We start from the raw sequence: 22,114 nt of genomic DNA on the forward strand, positions 1-22,114 counted from the left end.
AAGGCACAGAGGAATCACGGAGGACGTTGGTATGGTCGGCAAGGTACTCCCTCACAGTCTTCCGAAACTTTTCCCTCCTTGTGAGATTACCCCACGCCTGAGGGCTTGTGCTTTGGGAGGGTCTGAGAAAAAACGGTCCTAGAACTTTGACAGTGTTCCCCTGCCTCTGGTGGATTGCATTTGTGGCTCTCTCGCCTGTACTTCTTGATTGTCCAACAAACTGTGACCTCTTCCGCCAGCGTTTTCAGATAGGAATTTTTTTAAATAATTCCGCAATAAGGGCCTTCTTGTACTGCCCCATTTTATTAGGCTTGTCCTGCGCAGGAATAAGAGATAGAAAGTTCTCCTTGTAGCGTGGGACTAGAATTGTCACCAACCAATAATGACTGTCTCCCAAAATTTGGACAACGCGAGGGTCACGGGAAAGGCAGTATAACAAACTCAGCCATGTGTGCCAGGCTGCAAAGAGGCAAAACTTCCGTGTCCTCACTAAGAGGATGACTGACCATGCTCTCCTCCTCATCCTCCTCCCTGTCCGCAGGCCAGCCACGCTGAACAGATGGTATGACGGTAGTACCGTCTATAGCGCAGGAAACTAGCTCCTATTCTTCCTCGTCCTCATTGTCACCTAATCCACGTTGGGATGAGATGAGAGCGTTTCAGAAGATTGAGAAGCGAGATGGTGACGCTAATTATGGGGTCATCGCCGCTCACCATCTTGATGGAGTCCTCAAAATTTGTGAGGATGGTACGTACAGTTAGGTCCATATATATTTGGACAGAGACAACATTTTTCTAATTTTGGTTCTAGACATTACCACAATGAATTTTAAACAAAACAATTCAGATGCAGTTGAGGTTCAGACTTTCAGCTTTCATTTGAGGGTATCCACATTAAAATTGGATGAAGGGTTTAGGAGTTTCAGCTCCTAAACATGTGCCACCCTACATGGTGGGAGGAAGGAGGATCAGGGTGAGGAATATGCGGTCCAGACTCACAGCTACTGATACTTGACCGTGTAGAAGAAAGGGAGGTGATGGTGGCAAAGTGACTGGAAGCATTATCTGCTATCCAACCAACAACCTTTTGACACTGCTCTAGGTTCAATAGTGGTGTGCTGCGGTCCCCTAGTAATTGGGACAGGAAGGTCGAGCGACAAGATGTGGGTGTTTGTTGTGGCACAATTTCAGTTTACCCACGGCCTCTGCATGCGCCATCACCATCACATCCACTTCCCCATCCCTTGCCACGCACCTTGCCCATTTTAAATGGAGGACAATATTTTCCATGTTCACGAGAAATGGCTGAGTTTGGAACGCAGTTATATGTGATACGTTTGACAGAGAACCAAGATTTTAAATAACAGGCCTGTAATTTACTAATATTATTCTACACAGAGACCTAGTGTGAAAAGCTTCACTGACACTGCAACAAAATCGAAAAGGAGGCCAATATTTTCCACTTTCAGTTCAAATTTCTAGATTTTTATCGCTGAAATATGGAACAGATCTGGCTTTATTCTCCAGTGAGAACAAGCAAATGGAGCAGAAAAATGGTGTACTCTGGATTAAGATAAAAAAAAATTGCCCTGGCCCCTGATATCTGGGGTTATGTCTAGAAATATCTGTAATTATAGAAATATCTGTAATTATTACAGCAGCAGCAGACAGGACGTTCAACGGACTCTCCTGTGCTGTATCATACACTGAAGTCTGCCACATACTCTGCCTGCTTAGCACTGATTATATGCAGCTACATTAGTCCTCAGAAGGACTGTTAGTTCAGAGATTATATATATATATATATATATATATATATATATATATATATATATATATATATATATATATATATATATATATATATATATATATATATATATATATATATATATACACACAGTACAGACCAAAAGTTTGGACACACCTTCTCATTTAAAGATTTTTCTGTATTTTCATGACTATGAAAATTGTACATTCATACTGAAGGCATCAAAACTATGAATTAACACATGTGGAATTATATACTTAACAAAAAAGTGTGAAACAACTGAAAATATGTCTTACATTCTAGGTTCTTCAAAGTAGCCACCTTTTGCTTTGATGACTGCTTTGCACACTCTTGGCATTCTCTTGATGAGCTTCAAGAGGTAGTCACCGGAAATGGTCTTCCAACAATCTTGAAGGAGTTCCCAGAGATGCTTAGCACTTGTTGGCCCTTTTGCCTTCACGCTGCGGTCCAGCTCACCCCAAACCATCTCGATTGGGTTCAAGTGTGGTGACTGTGGAGGCCAGGTCACCTGGCGTAGCACCCCATCACTCTCCCTCTTGGTCAAATAGCCCTTACACAGCCTGGAGGTGTGTTTGGGGTCATTGTCCTGTTGAAAAATAAATGATGGTCCAACTAAACGCAAACCGGATGGAATAGCATGCCACTGCAAGATGCTGTGGTAGCCATGCTGGTTCAGTATGCCTTCAATTTTGAATAAATCCCCAACAGTGTCACCAGCAAAGCCCCCCACACCATCACACCTCCTCCTCCATGCTTCACGGTGGGAACCAGGCATGTAGAGTCCATCCGTTCACCTTTTCTGCGTTGCACAAAAATACAGTGGTTGGAACCAAAGATCTCAAATTTGGACTCATCAGACCAAAGCACAGATTTCCACTAGTCTAATGTCCATTCCTTGCGTTCTTTAGCCCAAACAAGTCTCTTCTGCTTGTTGCCTGTCCTTAGCAGTGGTTTCCTAGCAGCTATTTTACCATGAAGGCCTGCTGCACAAAGTCTCCTCTTAACAGTTGTTGAAGAGATGTGTCTGATGCTAGAGCTCAGTGTGGCATTGACCTGGTCTCTAATCTGAGCTGCTGTTAACCTGCGACTTCTGAGGCTGATGACTTGGATAAACTTATCCTCAGAAGCAGAGGGGACTCTTGATCTTCCTTTCCTGGGGAGGTCCTCATGTGAGTCAGTTTCTTTATAGCGCTTGATGGTTTTTGCAACTGCACTTGGGGACACTTTCAAAGTTTGCCCAATTTTTCGGACTGACTGACCTTCATTTCTTAAAGTAATGATGGCCACTCGTTTTTCTTTACTTAGAATTTTTATTATGGCAAGAAAAAAGCAGCTAACAGTCTATTCAGTAGGACTTTCAGCTCTGTATCCACCTGACTTCTGCACAACACAACTGATGGTCCCAACCCCATTTATAAGGCAAGAAATCCCACTTATTAAACCTGACAGGACACACCAATGAAGTGAAAACTACCTCTTGAAGCTCATAAAGAGAATGCCAAGAGTGTGCAAAGCAGTCATCAAAGCAAAAGGTGGCTACTTTGAAGAACCTAGAATATAAGACATATTTTCAGTTGTTTCACACTTTTTTGTTAAGTATATAATTCCACATGTGTTAATTCATAGTTTTGATGCCTTCAGTGTGAATGGACAATTTTCATAGTCATGAAAATACAGAAAAATCTTTAAATGAGAAGGTGTGTCCAAACTTTTGGTCTGTACTGTATATATATATATATATCTACAGTATATTATCTATCTATCTATCTATCTATATATACACACACTGCTCAAAAAAAATAAAGGGAACACTCAACTAACACATCCTAAATCTGAATGAATGAAATATTCTCATTGAATACTTTGTTCTGTACAAAGTTGAATGTGCTGACAACAAAATCACACAAAAATCATCAATGGAAAACAAATTTATTAACCAATGGAGGCCTGGATTTGGAGTCGCCCCCAAAATTAAAGTGGAAAAACACACTACAGGCTGATCCAACTGATGTAACGTCCTTAAAACAAGTCAAAATGAGGCTCAGTATTGTGTGTGGCCTCCACGTGCCTGTATTACCTCCCTACAATGCCTGGGCATGCTCCTTGATGAGGTTGTGGATGGTCTCCTGTGGGATCTCCTCCCAGACCTGGACTAAAGCATCCGCCAACTCCTGGATAGTCTGTGGTGCAACGTGACGTTGGTGGATGGAGCAAGACATGATTAGGTGAATCTGGCTAACAAGTACTAGAACTAGTGGAGCAGACCAGAGTACATTTGTGTTGGAGCTAGAGATACAAGCCAGAATTTCTCTGAAAGGATACTACACCTGTCGTGTGCACCAAACTACAAGTATCACTGGTTTCTATGGACAATAGCCATTTGGTGTGACCGAACTGGGGCTAGCTCAGCCGTGTGTGGGTCACCAGTGAATGTGAGCATACGGAGCCTGAAGCAGGACCTGAATTGCTGTCTGGGCGAGACCCTGTTATTTCTTTGACTTTATTGGGAAAGAAATGTATCTTGTGTTATTACTTATGTGCAGGGAAAAGGTTGTTTTCATTTAAAGCACTGTACAAGTTTATGGAGTTCAATAAACCTCACACTGCTTTGACATAAGAATCTGGTGCCTGTGTGAACTCTAGTTCCTACCTGAGTGTGTGAATCCCTACAAAATATAATATTATATAAATACACACACACACTTATTTTCTATTTTTTTCACTTAAGCCCTTAGCATCATTTTCATTACATAAGGACATGAGCACTGCTTGTATGGAGTGGGTTAAGTAGCTGAGCAGACTGCTCTATACAGAGCGGGTGCTGGCTGTGTTAAATATCCGGCACCCTAGAGTAACTGATGCTATCCGAGATCTTTCATCACAACAGTTTAACCTTCTAAATTCCACTGTTGGGCATAGCAGTCATAAATTTTGACTGCCATCAGCTACTTCCATGATGCAATTGAGGGGTGCTGACTGGTTGCCATGGCAGCTAGGAGTCCACTTATGGCCCTCATGTCTGCTATTTTCGTATACATTGCAATACTACAGGTGATCAAGCAATCACCTATGAGGACTAACTAAAACTAGAAAAAAAAAACATTAAAAAATATGTATTTTCTAATGTATCATTGTATTACTTTCACCACCAGATAGCTATTCCCTTACCAGTATGAGACAGCCGGCTAGTACGCATGCGCATCCTGTGTCCCAGCAGCCCTCCGCATCTCTATGTGTGCCGTGTTGTTGGATCGCATGACTCCCATATGGATCCGACGTTGCATGTCACATGATGTGTGTGCTGGTTGGCTTCCAGGTCCTCATGGATGCTGATGCATCACTGCACATCCAGCCTCCCTCTATTGGCTGCCACTATATTCTTAAACTCCAGCTGGTATCATAGCGCCACCCCGTGGCTAAGGTAATAGCCGAAACGCACGTCAGGTGGGAGACACTTCAGGTACACTACTATTTTCCTTATCTTATTGATTAAGCCATTGCTACATTCATCCACATTCTAAGATATACATTATATATACACACCACTGGGCACTTGCAGCTGTGATCCCCTATATCTGATATTATACTTATGTGCTTCTATTCTAGCATGTGACTATATGTTTTTTTGTTATATAGGTATCAAACAGGTAACTTCCACACATTTTTATATCTTGTTTTTATGATGACTATAATTTCACTGTGTGCGCCCGTCTTTTTTCTGCATTTCTACTGAACACCAACCCTTGTTTTCAATAAAGGTTTTTTATACTTCCATTATACTTTGTCCATGTAATTATTTGACCCCACATCGGATTTTCCATTTTTGTTTTGTTTTTTTGTTACACAATTCTACATAGAAGGGATTAAGGAGGAGTTTAAAAGGCAGAGCTCCTCCCTCCTATCCACACAGAATCTTATGAATAGTATCTGTCATTTCCTAGCTCAGTAATATGATCATCTGTATTTACTGAAATCAGATTTTACTTCAGTATTGAGAATTTTTATAATGACTGATCAGTTCTGGCAGAGAAAGAAGCTGATTTCTCTGATAAGATATATTACAAAGTTGCTTATTTTCATGTCTGCTATGGATTTATGAAATAAAAATGTAAATGACAGTTCCGCTTTATGCTTTCGATCCATATAAATGTACTCACTTGACTTTCCAATATTCATGAGAAACAAGTGAAGATCATCAGGCAGATCTTCTGGAATAAATCTTTGTGCAAGCCCAGGTAATAAGGTTCTATCAAAAATGAGAGAAAATTAGTTTAGCTTAGCATCTACACTTCAGATGAGATAAGCAAGTGCTACTTTTCATGTACTTTTCTCTCCCAATAAAACTCTTGTTCGTAGTTAGAGCCTACACTCTCGCTTGTTTAAAGGAGATCTTCCCATAAACAGCATACACCACCTATTACAGCATAGATGATATATGTAATAAAGTCATGGGCTCCAAACAATAGGGCGCCTACTAATCCCAACAGATGTCTCCGAGACTCCTGTGTATACGAGTAGTGGTGCACATGTATAACCATCATTCCATTCACTTCTGTAGAATGACCAAGATAGCCAAGCAGTCAGTCCTATGAAAGTGGTCACACATGCGCACAATCACTTCATACAGACAGGGGTTTTGGGGACCCCCTACTCTTATGATCAGTAATGATTCTAGTAGTTTGACCCCAAACAATGATACATTTATCTCCTATCCTATGAATAGCTGATATATGTTGCTTATGGAGAAATCCTTTTAATTAACAGGGTACCCTGGGCATCATGTGTATTAGTCTTCCTCTAAACAATGGCTGCACAACCTGAGACCATGGGGGCTCCATGTGACCCGCAATGTCATTTTTGCAAGCCTCAACTATCTGGTCACCCACACACACACACACACACACACGTGTCTGTGTCTGAAACCTGCTCACATGTATTTTCCATGGAAAAGATAAAGAAGCTTGACACTCATTGCTAGAGCAGAGACACTTCTGTAAGGAGCAGTGATGTGCAGAGGTGGCCATGCACATGTGCAGCTACCGTCTTTGTAGTTTGAAGGACATAATGAAGCTCTCAGACTTTTCAGCAGCTCACTTGGACTGCAGTGCAGAAAACCACGTGCGAGATCTCCATCTTAGTGCACTATGAATGGGGAAGAAAAGGAGCCCCATCACTCTGCTCCAGGTTGGAGTCCGGGAATTGGGACCCTCACCTGTTATAGATTTAGAGTATATACATTCAATATGCCATTAATGTCTCAGAAGGAAATACCCTTTTAAATCTAAAGGTGACTTGGGACTGGTTCAATCTGACACTGTGGGCCTTGGATCAGGAAAGATTGTGTATCCTTGCCCTAAGCGGCCTGCTATGAACAAGTGTGCTTATAACGTGCAATAATGATCTGTAATGCCGACAGTGTACAATGCTGTCAACATGTACAGAATCAATAATCCATCAATATTGTAGATCACTAATACTTCTAGGGAGACTCCTTGAAAAACAGATGCAATACTGATGGCTCGTGGATCAAATATGGATGTATCTGTTTTTGGAAAATTTTCTGCATTCCTCTTAATGAAGGCAAGGCAATCTTTATAAATCAATGTCTGTTTTTTTGGCAATAAAATATTAAACCGCTTTCTATTTTTGGCATTTTGTTGAATTTTTGTGGATTTTGGTTTGTTTTTGTTTTTTTACAAAATGCAGCAAGCTCTGGATATGTATGCCTTCTTTTCAAGACAGTTCCCATAGGCTTCACTATAAAAAAAAAATAAAAATAAAAAAAATAACGCATAAAAAACCCTCCCCAAAAAACAACATTCTTGTGTGAACAAAAGAAAACTCCAAAAAGGCACTGAAAAATGCATGATGAAACTGTTGAAAAATACCCTTAATTCAGTACCATGAATCCATCGCCAGCCTTTCACCATCCCTTACAGTCTTCACTCTGCAGTTAGTAATGAGCCAACTGATACAGACACCCCCTGTCCATTCCAATACCCCAAGCTCGACCCTGACAGATAGTAAATTTACAGTTGCTGACTATAAAGTAACTTAATTTCTCAGTATAGAAATCTTAATATCAAGTGTACAAACCATGCCTTACCTTGGGAACACTTTACTGTCAATATATACAATGCCATTTAACTTTGTATTTTGGAAGCACGTGAATGATCCATCAGATAGCGGCAGCAGTTTCAGGTTCAGTAGTTCATCAGGTCGTCCATCGCTGATTACGTACTTCAGAAGCAACAGTTTCTTCTCAGTTGGAAACAGGAGCCAATCATCCTTATGCAACAGGTTTCTCACAAATTTTGGAGACACAATATTCAAATTGGATCTGTCCTTCATCTGGAGAATGTTAAAGACATGACTGGGAATTTTAACAAGAGGAACATTTAGAAGGAGAAGCAATTCCTCTAAACAATTATGGATTTCCATGTTTTTAACCATCAAGAAAACAGCTTCGTTTGCACTTATCCACTCGGCGGTATCCATTGTTTGCAGTACCTTCTCTCTTTTGAGGCAAAGGGCAATCTTTCCTACTATTTGGTGCCATCTTGATTTGTGTGTGGTATTTTCAGGAATCGGCCAAATGCTGTATGACACGTCCACTGTAATCTTTGATGCCTTCACTAAAGACACGCTATTTATTACTGCCTGGATATAAACCAAAGGTAAGACTTTTTCTACCAAGATCTGGTTCCATTTGGCACCTTCATCGTGCTGTTGGTCGATTTCAGGCCACTTCAAGCTTCTCCTGTCATCCGTAAGGTCAAAACATCCATTAATAAGGCATGGCAGTCCAGTCTGGTTTTCTTCTTTGTCAGGAAGTGGGAGAATGCAATGTAGACGCCCCACAAATAAATCCCTATTGTGCTTAGATAATGGGTAGGCCAGATCTAGAACAGGTCTGTTGCACAGTTTGTTGCTTAACTCAGTCAGTTCTGCAAACACCTTGTCTTGATCTTTGCTGGTAGTTACCAGCCATATACATTCTTCCTCTTGGTTTTCCATGTGTTTTAGGGAAACAACTTTACAAACTGTTTGTATGGCAATTCCTGCACACTCTGTGTCTAGTAAGTTTTCAGAACATACATTAACGGTAAGAAGAGTTTCCATTATTCCAGCTTTTCCAATTTTCTTCAAAGAAATGCTTGTAACATGGCGAAGAAAAAGAAGGGCAATACCAGAATCTTTCATAAACGACTCAAATAGTTCTTCAACCCTTTCCGAATTATATAAGTTCTCAGATATCTCTGATGGGCAGTGTCGAAGAGGAAAGCAGAAGAGAGTTCCATTAAAACAGCCCGACTCAATGATTTCCTCCCAACAGCCTAAACCAAGTTTGTCCAAAACATTTTTGAATGGTTGAAATTGGTCCCTTAAATCTTCTGTATACTGATCTTTTTTCTCAATGTTCCATAAACGACCTCCTCGGTAGAATATATTTTCTTGTGGATCCAGAATCCCAATATTTTTTCCACTGAAGATGGCTGGATAATCTGTACAATACAAAAGACAAGGAATATATACAGATCTTTAGAAAATGTATGTAATAACACATAAGCACCCTGCGAGCCACTCTATGGTGCCTCCATGAAACGTTGAACTCTCTCTTATAAGAAATGCTTTTTGGGGAGACGTCTGTACATGCTAGCATAGAATAAAAGATGATAATTTCTTGTTGTCAGAGTCTATGAAAAAAAAACAAATGTGTGCACAGTTTGGCATTACAGAACCCTTGTTAAATCTGTCTTACTTTAGGACCCAGCGGCTACCTCCCTCTTGCTCTGATTGACACCCTGGTCTGGGTGTTTAAATACTTTCAGTTCGCTGCAGGGAGGGGCCGGTGATATTCACATGTTCCCTTGTGAAGGCTTGGAGCTTACCTCTTCTCTAGTGCTTGGAGGACATTTGGTTTAATCTCTCTGAAGTCGACTCAAGCTAAGTTTCTTCCCCCTGTGTTTGTCTCCCTTGTTGTCTTTATAGTTTATAGTGGGGACTGACCAGTGCTCATCCCCTCTTCCCTATCCAGGGCCAAGCTCTAGGGATATACAGGGCTTAGGTTTCCTGTTCGGCGATTGGTGAGGAACCAATAAAGGGTCGGTAGGGGAGACAGGGTGATATTAGATCAGCCTAGGAGGTCTCCACTCCCCATTTCCCTAGTGTCTGGGCTCCCTTCCCCTCATCCCTTTGTGTTGCACTTTGTCTTTCCTACACTGTTCGTGACAGCATGTCCACTTCACATCAAATTTTTCTGTTATTATTCTACATGCAGGACATATCAGTAAGGTCTGATAGGTAGGATGGAAATCAACAATTAAATGGGTTTGCCACTTTCTAATACCATTTCCCAACATGCCATAAGCGGCCATGTTGTGTCTCTCAATGTGTAAATTCACCTAAACCTTAAACCTGTTAATGTATAGGGCCCCTGCTGCCTAGAAATAGCAATGGCCTCGGGTTAATCTGATGTCAGTGAATTATAGGACTGCTCCCCCGGCTTTCCTTTGCTGCGAACATTTCTGTTGCCTGGATGTCACATCTGCGCATGTGCTGGATGTATCCTGCACCTACAAAAAAGTGGACTAATCCACAGCCAGCAGATGCCTTTGAAGTGAACACTTGGAGTAAGGAATACTCCAGGAAAAGCAGCAACACTGGCAAATTGAAAAAGAGTGGCTGTACACCTCTATAGACTTGATCCAGCAGCCATCAAGTGACAGGTCTGCTCCAATAAGCTTTTCTCATGTATGAGAAAAGCTCATTGGAATAGAAAATTCTAAAGGGAGAATTAAAAAAAAAAAAAAAAAAAAAAATTATCACTGGATGCACTGCTTTCCTATTCTTTAAAATAAGGGTTTGGAACCTTTTTTTTTCTGCCAAGGAGCATTTGGGTATTTATACCATCCTTTGGGGGCCGTACAAAATTATTAACTTGACAGTTATCCTGCTATATTTGGTCAGTTAATTAACTCACCCCTAATGTGATGGCTGAAGATGCTGCTCTTTGGTGCAGCTGTAATGTTAGGTGGTATGGATGATGTTGCTACTTGTAACTGCTTTTTCAGATTTGTGTCGGTCTGGTGCACAGGTGACTTTACTATAAGTTTTGTAAAGAATGCACAGCAGTAAGTTGTACTGAACACAGATGTATATTACACTGCAGGTCTACTCATCACTGCTCACGTTACATTTATAGAACTCAAGTAGTGGGAGATCTGCAATATATACATCACATAGGAGACACAGATCATGCCGTATACATATAAGAGACACAGAAGGCTGTATACATCACAAAGGAGACACCAAGATTGTTGTATATACATCACAGGAGACATGGGGCTGCAGCATAGACATCACAGGAGATGCTTGGGGCTGCTGCTGCTGTCTTCTGCTGTCTTCTTCTGTGGGTCGGTAGCGCATCACGAGCTGACTACCAATAAAGTATGTCCTGACACTGACAGTGGCCAGCTTGAGGATGTAATCGTTCATTGCATGCACCGCAGTGTTCAGTAGTAAAAGCAGAGTATGAATGCTCAGAGTAAGAAGAAATTAAAGGGCCGGCAGCTGTCAAAACACAGCTGCCAGCCAGGGCAGCCCTGTAAATCTGACAGGGGCCAGAGAAAAGATCATGGCAGGCCGTTCCCTTTTCCCCTTCTTTGAGAGAATAGGAAAGATAAAAAAGGAGAAGTGGTGTGTATTTTTGTGAAGTCTAACTTAGACCTGTGCTCAATTATGACATTGGGGGGAGGTGTGGCAGTGTGAAGAAATATGGGTATGGATATCTATGATGCTAATTGAAGTTTGCTAAGGGTACGTTAGGAGGCTTATAGCAAGCTCCAATTTAGCTCAACATGCCACAACTCCACAAAAAAATTCAATAAGAAGTGATGTAAACGTCATATGTTGCACAAAGTTGTATCACTAAGAACCCAATCAACAGAAATATTAAAAGGTTATGGGTCTCAAAAAAAAAAAAGTCACCAACCCAATTTTTTTTCACAAAATTACTTAAAAGAGAACCAGTCAGGTCAGATAATGACATTTACCTGTAGATAAAGATAATCTTCAGCTTAATAGCGTTAGAAAGGTGCCCAGCTGCCGCACTGAAAGCAAAGACCAGCTACTGGGAGGAAAATTAGCTTTTTTCTTCCCAGGCACTGCCGGCTTTCAGTTATGCAGGCGCGTCAGTGCATAGTGAGTGGTGACTATAAGCACACCCTGGCACTTTAGCTGTCAAAATGCTGGGAGGCGCTCGCAGCCACCACTCACAACGCTGTGACAGGTGTCCACGCCTGCATGCCCCCATATCTGCAGGTTAATAGCGTTCTCACCTGACAGGTTTTCTTCTTTTTTTTTTTTTTTTTTTAAAGTTGTGAAAAAAAATTAAAGTTTGATTAGTATTGAAATAATCGTACTGAGCTGAACATCCATTTTCCCCAGCTTATTTAACACACAAATGCCATAAGGTTTTTTTTTCCACCACATTTAGATTTTTTTCTTGTTTTCCAAGAAATTGTATGTTAATAAAATGAATGGATGTCATTCATAACTTGAATTGGGCTAAAGAACACAAGGAATGGACAATGCCTTCAATTTTGAATAAATCCCCAACAGTGTCATCAGCAAAGCACCCCCACACCATCACACCTCCTCCTCCATGCTTCACGGTGGGAACCAGGCATGTAGAGTCCATCCGTTCACCTTTTCTGCGTCGCACAAAGACACGGTTGTAACCAAAGATCTCAAATTTGGACTCATCAGACCAAAGCACAGATTTCCACTGGTCTAATATCCATTCCTTGTGTTCTTTAGCCCAAACAAGTCTCTTCTGCTTGTTGCCTGTCCTTAGCAGTGGTTTCCTAGCAGCTATTTTACCATGAAGGCCTGCTGCACAAAGTCTCCTCTTAACAGTTGTTGAAGAGATGTGTCTGCTGCTAGAACTCTGTGTGGCATTAACCTGGTCTCTAATCTGAGCTGCTGTTAACCTGCGATTTCTGAGGCTGGTGACTCGGATAAACTTGTCCTCAGAAGCAGAGGTGACTCTTGGTCTTCCTTTCCTGGGGGGGTCCTCATGTGAACCAGTTTCTTTGTAGCGCTTGATGGTTTTTGCAACTGCACTTGGGGACACTTTCAAAGTTTTCCCAATTTTTCAGACTGACTGACCTTCATTTCTTAAAGTAATGATGGCCACTCATTTTTCTTTACTTAGAATTTGTATTATGGCAAGAAAAAAAACAGCTAACAGTCTATTCAGTAGGACTATCAGCTGTGTTTCCACCAGACTTCTGCACAACACAACTGATGGTCCCAACCCCATTTATAAGGCAAGAAATCCCACTTATTAAACCTGACAGGGCACACCTGTGAAGTGAAAACCATTCCCGGTGACTACCTCTTGAAGCTCATCAAGAGAATGCCAAGAGTGTGCAAAGCAGTCATCAAAGCAAAAGGTGGCTACTTTGAAGAACCTAGAATATAAGACATATTTTCAGTTGTTTCACACTTTTTTGTTAAGTATATAATTCCACATGTGTCAATTCATAGTTTTGATGCCTTCAGTGTGAATGTACAATTTTCATAGTCATGAAAATACAGAAAAATCTTTAAATGAGAAGGTGTGTCCAAACTTTTGGTCTGTACTGTATATTTATATAAATATATAAATAAATATATAATTTGATTTATTTCCATATCTAGATTGGCAGCAATTCATTAAATAATGTACTTGCTTAGGCCCACAGTGTGGCGTTCACCTCTGTTCTAACGTCTCCTTTAAACCTTTTTCATATTCTGTATTTTGTGTTTAATAAAACTATATTTATATTAATTTTGGCTAACTCTTGGTTTTGTGTAGGATTTATATTTATTTAGAAGAGCCTTACATTGCATGGTCTAATTATAAGTCTCCATGTTGAATTAAGCAGAGCTATAAAATAAAGACAAAAACAAAAGGGGTTTTAAATGAAGGCCGAGAGGTTAGAAACAGCATTGCAACAGGGACGTGGTCAGATACTCCACCCCAGTGGAGCACGTAGATTAGGCTGACGCCTTAGAATGCTTTATCAAATGGTTCCAGACACTCAAAACGCTTCAAATCTTAGGATGGTTATCGAGCCGAGCATGCCTCGTTTGCATTGTGGTTGTTTTTCATGCAACAGTCCAAAGTGCCTATGCTGTAGGACAATTATGAACGGGTTACTACATTTTGTTCACAGACAATGGGTGAAACCTTTTTAATTAACTGTCAGGTGAGTTGCCAATCCACGTATGTTGTATATCTACTACAATGTACTTGCGGACTTCAATATGTTTGCCGCACAATACAAACGATGCATGCTCTGCTCAATAAGCATACATACTGTACATATTGGTTATCAATTGCATAGTATCTCAAAACATTTTAGTGCTTTCCATCAGAAGGATCCAAGTTTTTTGAGACTTAACATAATAGATCAGGTAGTTGACCAGACCGATATAGTAGCCTCATTAATAAGGAAAGTTTTTGGATCTTCAAGCCTGGCACACTAACTTCTGAGGGATTAAATCTTACTATAGATAATGTGGTTAATTAGGGCATTTTTTATGGGTTCTTAGTGTTTTCATTTTCCAGTTTTCATAATTTTCATGCTTGATATATATATTATATATATATATTTTTTTTATCAAAAGTTAGTTATTTCATCATCATCATTATTATTATACTATATGTAGTTTTTTGATGTATAGATTGTATGGTTTTATTTCACATGTTTTTTACTTTATTAATTTTATATCTTGTTTATTTTTCTGATGGCTCCATGCCAGCATATAAGGGGTGCTGTGACCTCATTCAGTGCCTTTTTTTTATTGGTTGGTGGTTTCTATATAATATGTCATTTCCCCTTCCTATTGTTATACTGATGGGGGAAGGTAGCAATTCGCTACCAAAACGCGTTGCAATAAAAAGGTTAGTTTTTTACTGCCCTTGCCCCTGTGGATTCTGTGCCTAGCGCTCCAACCAGACCGCTTTTCCATTTCTACATTTTCACATCCCTGGTCCGAGAGTACGCGGCAGGAGCTGCTCTGGGCTGTTTTTTTCCACTTGTCATTCATCTTTGAGGACCTGCGGCGACTCTTCCTTTGACCACCCCATCACATGACCGACTGACTGATCATGTGACCGGACACAACCTTGCAAGACCTGCGGTGACACACCCCCGGATTGTTCACGCCACAGGTCTGTGGATCACGGTACCGGATCCAGGAAATATCCGCATGTCAGAGGCAACGCTGTGCCTCCACCGTGGAGCGATTCACTGAGGTTGTGCAGGGGTGCACAACCCGTTGAGGCGAGAGGCCAACTTGCCTTATTTATTGTTTCCCCCCAGCCATTGACCACTGGTACTTCTCATTGCACTCTTCCTTTCTTTTTTCTCTCCTGTTTAGGAACCATTTGATTGGCAGAAATAATATTGCAGGCATAGAGGGAAATTATCTCTTCAGAGAGGAAGAGGACTAGAACTCTAGCGTCACCTATAGGAAATAGGAAACCTAAAAGATAATATCGATTCTCTAAGGAGCCTTGTCACATGACTTAGGATAAAAGCCAAACCAGAATCTCAATTTGCAGACACTGCACTGACAAGGGGCAGTAACCCGAAACACAAAGTGCGAGATCTGGTTTGGCTGGGTGAGAGTTATCTAACTGGGATCCAAGGGGTAACGTTTCAGTGGAAAAAGGAAGAATGATGAAAATCAAGCTAGTAAGGTTAGCCACAAAGAAACAAATAGTCAACGCCATTAAAATAAATCCGAAGAAATGTTATAAATATATTAATACCAAAAATAAAAAAAACACAGGTAAAAGACCACTAAAGGGAATATAATAGTAGAAGATAAAGAGAAGGCTGAGATATTAAACAAGCACTGGATTCATGAAAAATAGGTTGTGTCTAACCAACATGTTGGGTTTCTATGAGGAGGTAAGTGCAAATATGGATGTTGGTAATGCAGCGGATGTGATTTATCTGGACTCTGAAAAGGCATTTGATACTGTACCACATAACAGCCTTCAGGGTTGTGACGATACAGATTATAATCTTAACTAGCCAGATGATTAGATTTGTTAGGCCAAGAGAAATACACTATTGTGTTTATGTTGACTTGAGAATGTATGTGTTTTTCTGTGGCTGGTCAAGAAGGACAGACCAGTATTTGTGTAACCCCTGATTGTTGTCCTTTCTTGGTTCTGTGAACAATGATGTCTGCTAATTGCATATTATACTAAAGCCAGCTGAATGTTGATTTTAAGAGCCCCCTGCTGTACCAACTATGTAAATTGATTAGCTCAAACAATGAGACCTGAGTGAGCCCTGAAGCTTTACCTCTGACCTGTGACTGATGACCTTAGCCACATATGCAAATAAAAAAGGGTTTTTCTATCCTGCTACAAAGATTTGAAAGTGAATTGAAAGAGACTTTAGAAGCAGAATCAAAGATCAGACTCTCTTCAGACCATCAGCTTTGAAGCATGGCTTTAACCAAAGAGACAAAGATTTGGATTCTACATGATTCCAGCCTAAGAGTATATGGCCTTGACTGAAAAGATACTAATCTGCTTCATTGACCATCAGAGAGCCCAAGAATACATTTGGGGAGACTAGGTTGGGATGATGAAGTCACCTGGTCCCATGAATATGTTGTTTGGGGTTGCCAGGTGGGACCCTCCGGTTGACTGGAACCCATGGATACATTCGGAGAAGCCAGACTGGGACCATGGAAACTCTCGGAGAGGCCAGGGTGGGACCCTCGGGTCTCTTGGCTTCTTAATCTTGCCACTACCTCCTTTCGGTGGGGGCCCGCCAAAAGCGGGGAGCAACTGGTTGAGGTAGTTGGCCCTGGAAGTCCCAAAGTCGCAGCGGTTCTATCCCAGGCGGGTCAGCGGAAGGGCGAGACTGTGTAATGTTGTACTATCTTGGGTATTTGCTGGGACTGTTCTATTTGTTTATTGTCCGCTTTGTGGTTCAATAAAGTATTGCCACACTGTTTTACCCTCACCCTGTGTTGTCTGAGTAGTATTATGCCCACGGAAGACCCAGTGTCTTCACAAGAGTAACTTCACATAGCGTTCTGTGTCCCCGTCGGGGCATACATCCTAAATTCCCTGCAAAACGGGGTCTGGACGTATGCTCTGAAGGGTGCCATAGACTGCAATGGTGACAGCAGAGTGAACGCAGAGCCAACGTGAGCTCTGCTGTGCACTTTTTTTTTGGGAGTGTACACCCACAGGAAGCAGACACTCAGACGCAGCAGCCTACGTCTGACTGTCTGCCTCCTGTGGGCATACACTCCCGGTAAAAAGTGCACAGCAGAGCTCACGTTCGCTCTGCGTTCACTCTGCTGTCACCATTGCAGTCTATGGCCCCCGTCACAGCATATGTCCAGACCCCGTTCTGCAGGGAATTTAGGACGTATGCCACGAAGGGGACACAGAACGCAATGTGAAAGCACCCTTATACTGAAGCTACAAAAGAAAGGACGGGGGAAACTATATGCTGATGGGTAAGGACCTGCCTAAAAGACAGGAAACAAAGTCGTCATAAATGGTACGTTCTCTATGTGGGATATAGTCAGCAGTGGGGGCCACTAGGATCTGTGTTAGGACCAATTCTTTGTTAATCCCTTTATTAATTACTTTGTGGAATGGAATTGAGAGAAAAGTTTCAGTATTTGCTGATGACACAAAACTATGTAGGAGAATAAAAGTTGAGCTTTACAGTACAATATTATAAAACAATCTGGATAAGTTGTCTGCATGCGAAAACACATGGCAGATGAGGTTTAACCCATTCACGACCTTGCGATTTTCTTTTTTTTTTTTTGCTTTTTTGTTTTTTGCTTCCCTTCTTCCTAGAGCCATAACTTTTCTTATTTTTCCCATCAATATGGCCATGTGAGGGCTTGTTTTTTGGAGGAGGAGTTGTATTTTTAATGACTCCATTGATTTTACCATATAGTTTACTGGAAAATGTAAAAAAAATTCCAAGTGCAGTGAAATTGCAAAAAAAGTGAAATTCTACAATTTTTTATTTTTTTTTAACCATTTTCACTAAATGCTAAAACTGACCTGTCATTATGATTTCCCAGGTCATTACGAGTTCGCAGATACCAATAGGTATAGGTTCTTAGAATATAGGTTCTTTTTATTTAACTGGTGAAAAAAAAATCCAAAGTTTGCAAGGGAAAGAGAATTGTTTAATTTTCCTTATACCCGTAGTGTCTCCATTTGATCTGGGGCCGGGTGAGCGCTTAGGTTTTTGAGCGCCGAGCTTAGGTTTTTATTGATACCATTTTGGGGTAGATACAGTGTTTTGATCGCCCGTTATTGCATTTTATTGCAATGTTGCTGCAACAAAAAAAAAACTTAATTCTGGAGTTTTGATTTTTTTTCTCGTTATGCCGTTTACCGATCAGATTAATTGTTATTATATTTTGATAGATTGGACATTTCTGAACGCAGCGATAACAAATGTGTATTTTTTTTTTATTATTGTTTAATTTTGATTGGGGCAAAAAGCGGGGCGATTTGAACTTTTATATATTTTTTTAAAAACATTTTTCTTCTACTTTTTACTTGCTTCAATACAATCCCTGACAGAAGTTATGTCGCTTATCCATGTTATGTAAATAAAAGCTTATAACCGGATGTTAAATTCATCCATTGGTTTTATAAATTACTCTTTTGAAAGCTGAAACCTTCCCAAATTTAGTTTAGGTTAAGAAAATAAATCGGCATCAATGCGGAAATATTGATCATTTAATGAACACAGAATGGTCAGATTTTGGCAAGACAAAAGTTTTGTCGCCTGGTCATATAATGCACCCAATCCTAGTTTACATCCTCACCAGTGCTCAGTAAATGATCGGTTAATTAGTAGGTGTGTATATAAAGAAACCCAGCGCCCCAGACCTTCACTTGAACTGCAACTTGAGCTCTGACAACATGCCAAAAATCAACCCTGCGACCAAAGCCTTGATCATCAAGAGGCTGAAGACCAGATCCACTGCAGAGGTGGCTGGCACCTTTAATGTGTCTCAGCGTCAAATACAAATAATTAAAAAAAAGATTTGAAGAGACTGGAGATGTGTTTGACAAGCTCAGGTCCGGCAGACCCCGCAAGACAACTGCTCAGGAGGAACGTTTGATGGTTAGAAAATCCAAAGCAAGCCCCTCTTCCACTGCAGCAGAGCTCCAACAGGACTGGTCACCTCAAGTCCCTGTGTCAACTTGAACAGTTTGTAGGATTCGGTCTCGAAATGGCCTCCATGGTCAAATCAGTGCCCAGAAGCCAGCACTAAACAAAAGGCAAATAAAAAACCGTGTGGCATTTGCAAAGTCCCACAGCCTGCTAAACAGATGGACGCTGGAAAAGTGGCAGAAGGTGGATTTCTCTGATGAATCTTCAGTAGAATTACACCACATCCGCCGCAAATACTGCAGGAGACCTACTGGAGCCCGTATGGATCCAAAATACACCCAGAAAACAGTTAAATTTGGTGGTGGAAAGATCATGGTCTGGGGTTACATTCAGTATGGGGGTGTGCGAAACATTTCCAAGGTGGAAGGCAATATCAATAGCCTAATATATCAAGAAGTATTAGCTACCTCTTACATTCCAAATCATAAACGGGGTCAAATTCTGCAGCAGGATGGTGCTCCGTCTCATACATCCATCTCTACAACAAAGTTCCTCCAGGCAAAAAAGATCAAGGTGCTCAAGGACTGGCCAGCCCAGTCACCAGACATGAACATCATTCAGCATGTTTGGGGTAGGATGAAAGAGGAAGCCTTGAAGACAAAACCAAAGAATCTAGATGACCTCTGGGAGGCATGTAAGACTGCATTCTTTGCTATTCCTGATGACTTCATTAATAAATTGTATGCAACATTGTTTAACCGCATGGATGCAATCCTTCAAGCTCATGGAAGTCACACAAAATATTAAATATGACTATTAGCACCACAACTTCATTCACCAATGTTATGCAACATATATTTGTATTTTAAGATAATTATTTGTTTGAATATCACATTACTTTCTGTGGGCGACAAAACTTTTGTCTCGCCAAAATCTGACCATTCTGTGTTCATTAAATGATCAATATTTCAGCATTGATGCCAATTTATTTTCTAAACCGAAACCAAATTTGGGAGGGTTTCAGCTTTCAAAAGAGTAATTTATAAAACCAATGGATGAATTTAATGTCAGGTTATAAGCTTATAATGTATTTACATAACATGGATAAGCGACATAACTTCTGTCAGGGAGTGTAGTCCCCTTAGGAGACTTAAAGCTGCGATAATGTGATCACTTGTGCTACACTTAGTCTTCTATGTGTAGCAGAATTCATCATCTCCTATGAACGCTGGCCATGAGCCGGTGTTCACGGGAGATATGCAATGACAAGCACAGGGGTCTTCTGCAGACCCCCGAGCTGTCATGATAACCCATCGGCACCCCACGATCAAGTGAAGGGCGAGATGGGCGTGTCTTCTGACACAAATCCGGTTTGCGTGAGTTAAATGTCGCTATGAGAGATTGACAGCTCATTTAACATGGTAACAGCCGCGGGTGGATCGTGACTCCACCCGCGGCTGTTAGAGACACATGTCAGCTGAACAAATCAGCTGTCACATGCCAGGAAAGATGCGGGCTCAGCACTGGAGCCCGCATCAAAGGCAGGGACACAACCTATGACGTATTCATACGTCATAGGTCTCAAGGGGTTAATGTTGATAAATGTAGAGTAAAGCACCTAGGATGGAGTAATCCTATAGCTGCATATACACTAAATGGGAATATAGATTACAGAACAGGAGAAGGACTTGGGTATTCTGGTTACAAGTTAAGCCAAGCAGCACTCAATGTCAAGCAGCTGCCGCAAAAGCAAATAAGACATTCGAGTGTATAAAGAGAGAAGATCATAAGATCCCATCTACTTTAAATGAGCAAATTTATTTTAGTGGAATTGAATTCTCCTTGAAGTTTACAAAAATTTGTATTCTCCAGAATACAGATTTTATACAATTTCCTATGAATGAATTACGCAATATGGCAGTCTGATCTGGCCAACATTTTGCTGAACTGTAGAGGGCCAGGCAAACTTGAAAAAAATTAATACTCACCTCACCTGTCCTGCCATTCCTGTAGCTCGGTCCTCTGAGCTTCTTTTCTCCTTTCCCCATAACGCACATCCTCTTTGGCCTTCTTCACTGCTGGTCAGGTGTTCTGGCTGGACAAGGCGCTAAATTTTACTGCGTACCAGGCCATTGCGGTGAACATTGTAACATCATGAAGCATGTTGCCTGAGTGACAGCATGGCGAGCAATAAGGTATCATTAAACTGGAAGTCCCAGCCTGGATTGATGAAGGCTGAAAAGAATGCGTGTGACAGTAGAAGAAGAAGAAAAGAAAGTGTGCCAAGGACCAGACGGTTAGTTCTTAAGAAAAAAAAAAAAAAAAACACTTACCCTAGGTTTAATATACACCAAGTTTTGGAGAGATCCCAGAGAAAAAAAGGACCATTCAATTTGCAAAGCATAATGTCACTGCAAATTGAATTTCCTTTTAAAATACAGTTGATTTGCCAAATTCAAATCTTGACAGATGAGCTAATTTATACCGTCTATATCTCACTTGTAAGGCCACATCTTCATTATGGGATCCAGTTCTGGCCTCCACATTTTAAAAGGATATTCAGAAGTTACAGTCGGTTCAAAGGCGACAACTAGATTATTACAAGGGATGGAAGGTCTCTCATATGATGAGAGGTTGGAAAATGTATGCTTGTTTAGCTTAGAAAAATGACGCCTCAGAGGAGATCTCATTTATATTTATAAACATGTGTGGTCAGTACAAAGGACTGCCACATGACTTATGCGATCCCAGCATCTAAATAGGAAAGAGTTCTTTACAGTCAGAGCAGTTAGACTGTGGAATGCCGACCACAAGAGGTAGTGATGGCCGACACTAACAGCATTTATAAAGGGCTGGATGCTTCGCTCACAACAAATGGCATTGTGGGTTATAAATTATCTAGTGATAGAGAATGTATAACTGGTGGAGACAGGTGGAACTTTATTGATCTACTCGGTATCGCTCTTTTGAGTAAATAAATATATAAAATTTATAAGCTCGCTTCACATTATCCTAAACCCGGAACTCACGGAAGTTGTGAGGAAGGATCAGGGGCACGTGGCTCCGATCGGTTTGTGACAGACATATTGAACACCACCAGCCTGATCCTTCTTTTCTCCCAACATCTGTAGGAAAA

At 40.9% G+C, this 22,114-nt stretch overlaps 1 protein-coding gene across 1 annotated transcript in view; it reads right to left on the reverse strand.

The window, feature by feature from the left end:
* Nucleotides 1–22,114, reverse strand: part of LOC141172400 (sacsin-like) — a 140,387-nt gene that overhangs the window by 19,926 nt on the left and 98,347 nt on the right. Inside the window, exons 7-8 of the mRNA XM_073656557.1 lie at nucleotides 7,899–9,297; nucleotides 5,950–6,038 (exon numbers count right to left, since the gene is read on the reverse strand). Of these exons, the coding sequence (XP_073512658.1) occupies nucleotides 5,950–6,038; nucleotides 7,899–9,297 (1,488 nt within the window). The remainder of the gene's footprint in view (nucleotides 1–5,949; nucleotides 6,039–7,898; nucleotides 9,298–22,114) is intronic.

Source organism: Phyllobates terribilis, unplaced genomic scaffold, assembly GCF_046119375.1.
Source record: "Phyllobates terribilis strain yellow unplaced genomic scaffold, ASM4611937v1 Scaffold_12__6_contigs__length_324123572, whole genome shotgun sequence".
NCBI classification, from domain to species: domain Eukaryota; kingdom Metazoa; phylum Chordata; class Amphibia; order Anura; family Dendrobatidae; genus Phyllobates; species Phyllobates terribilis.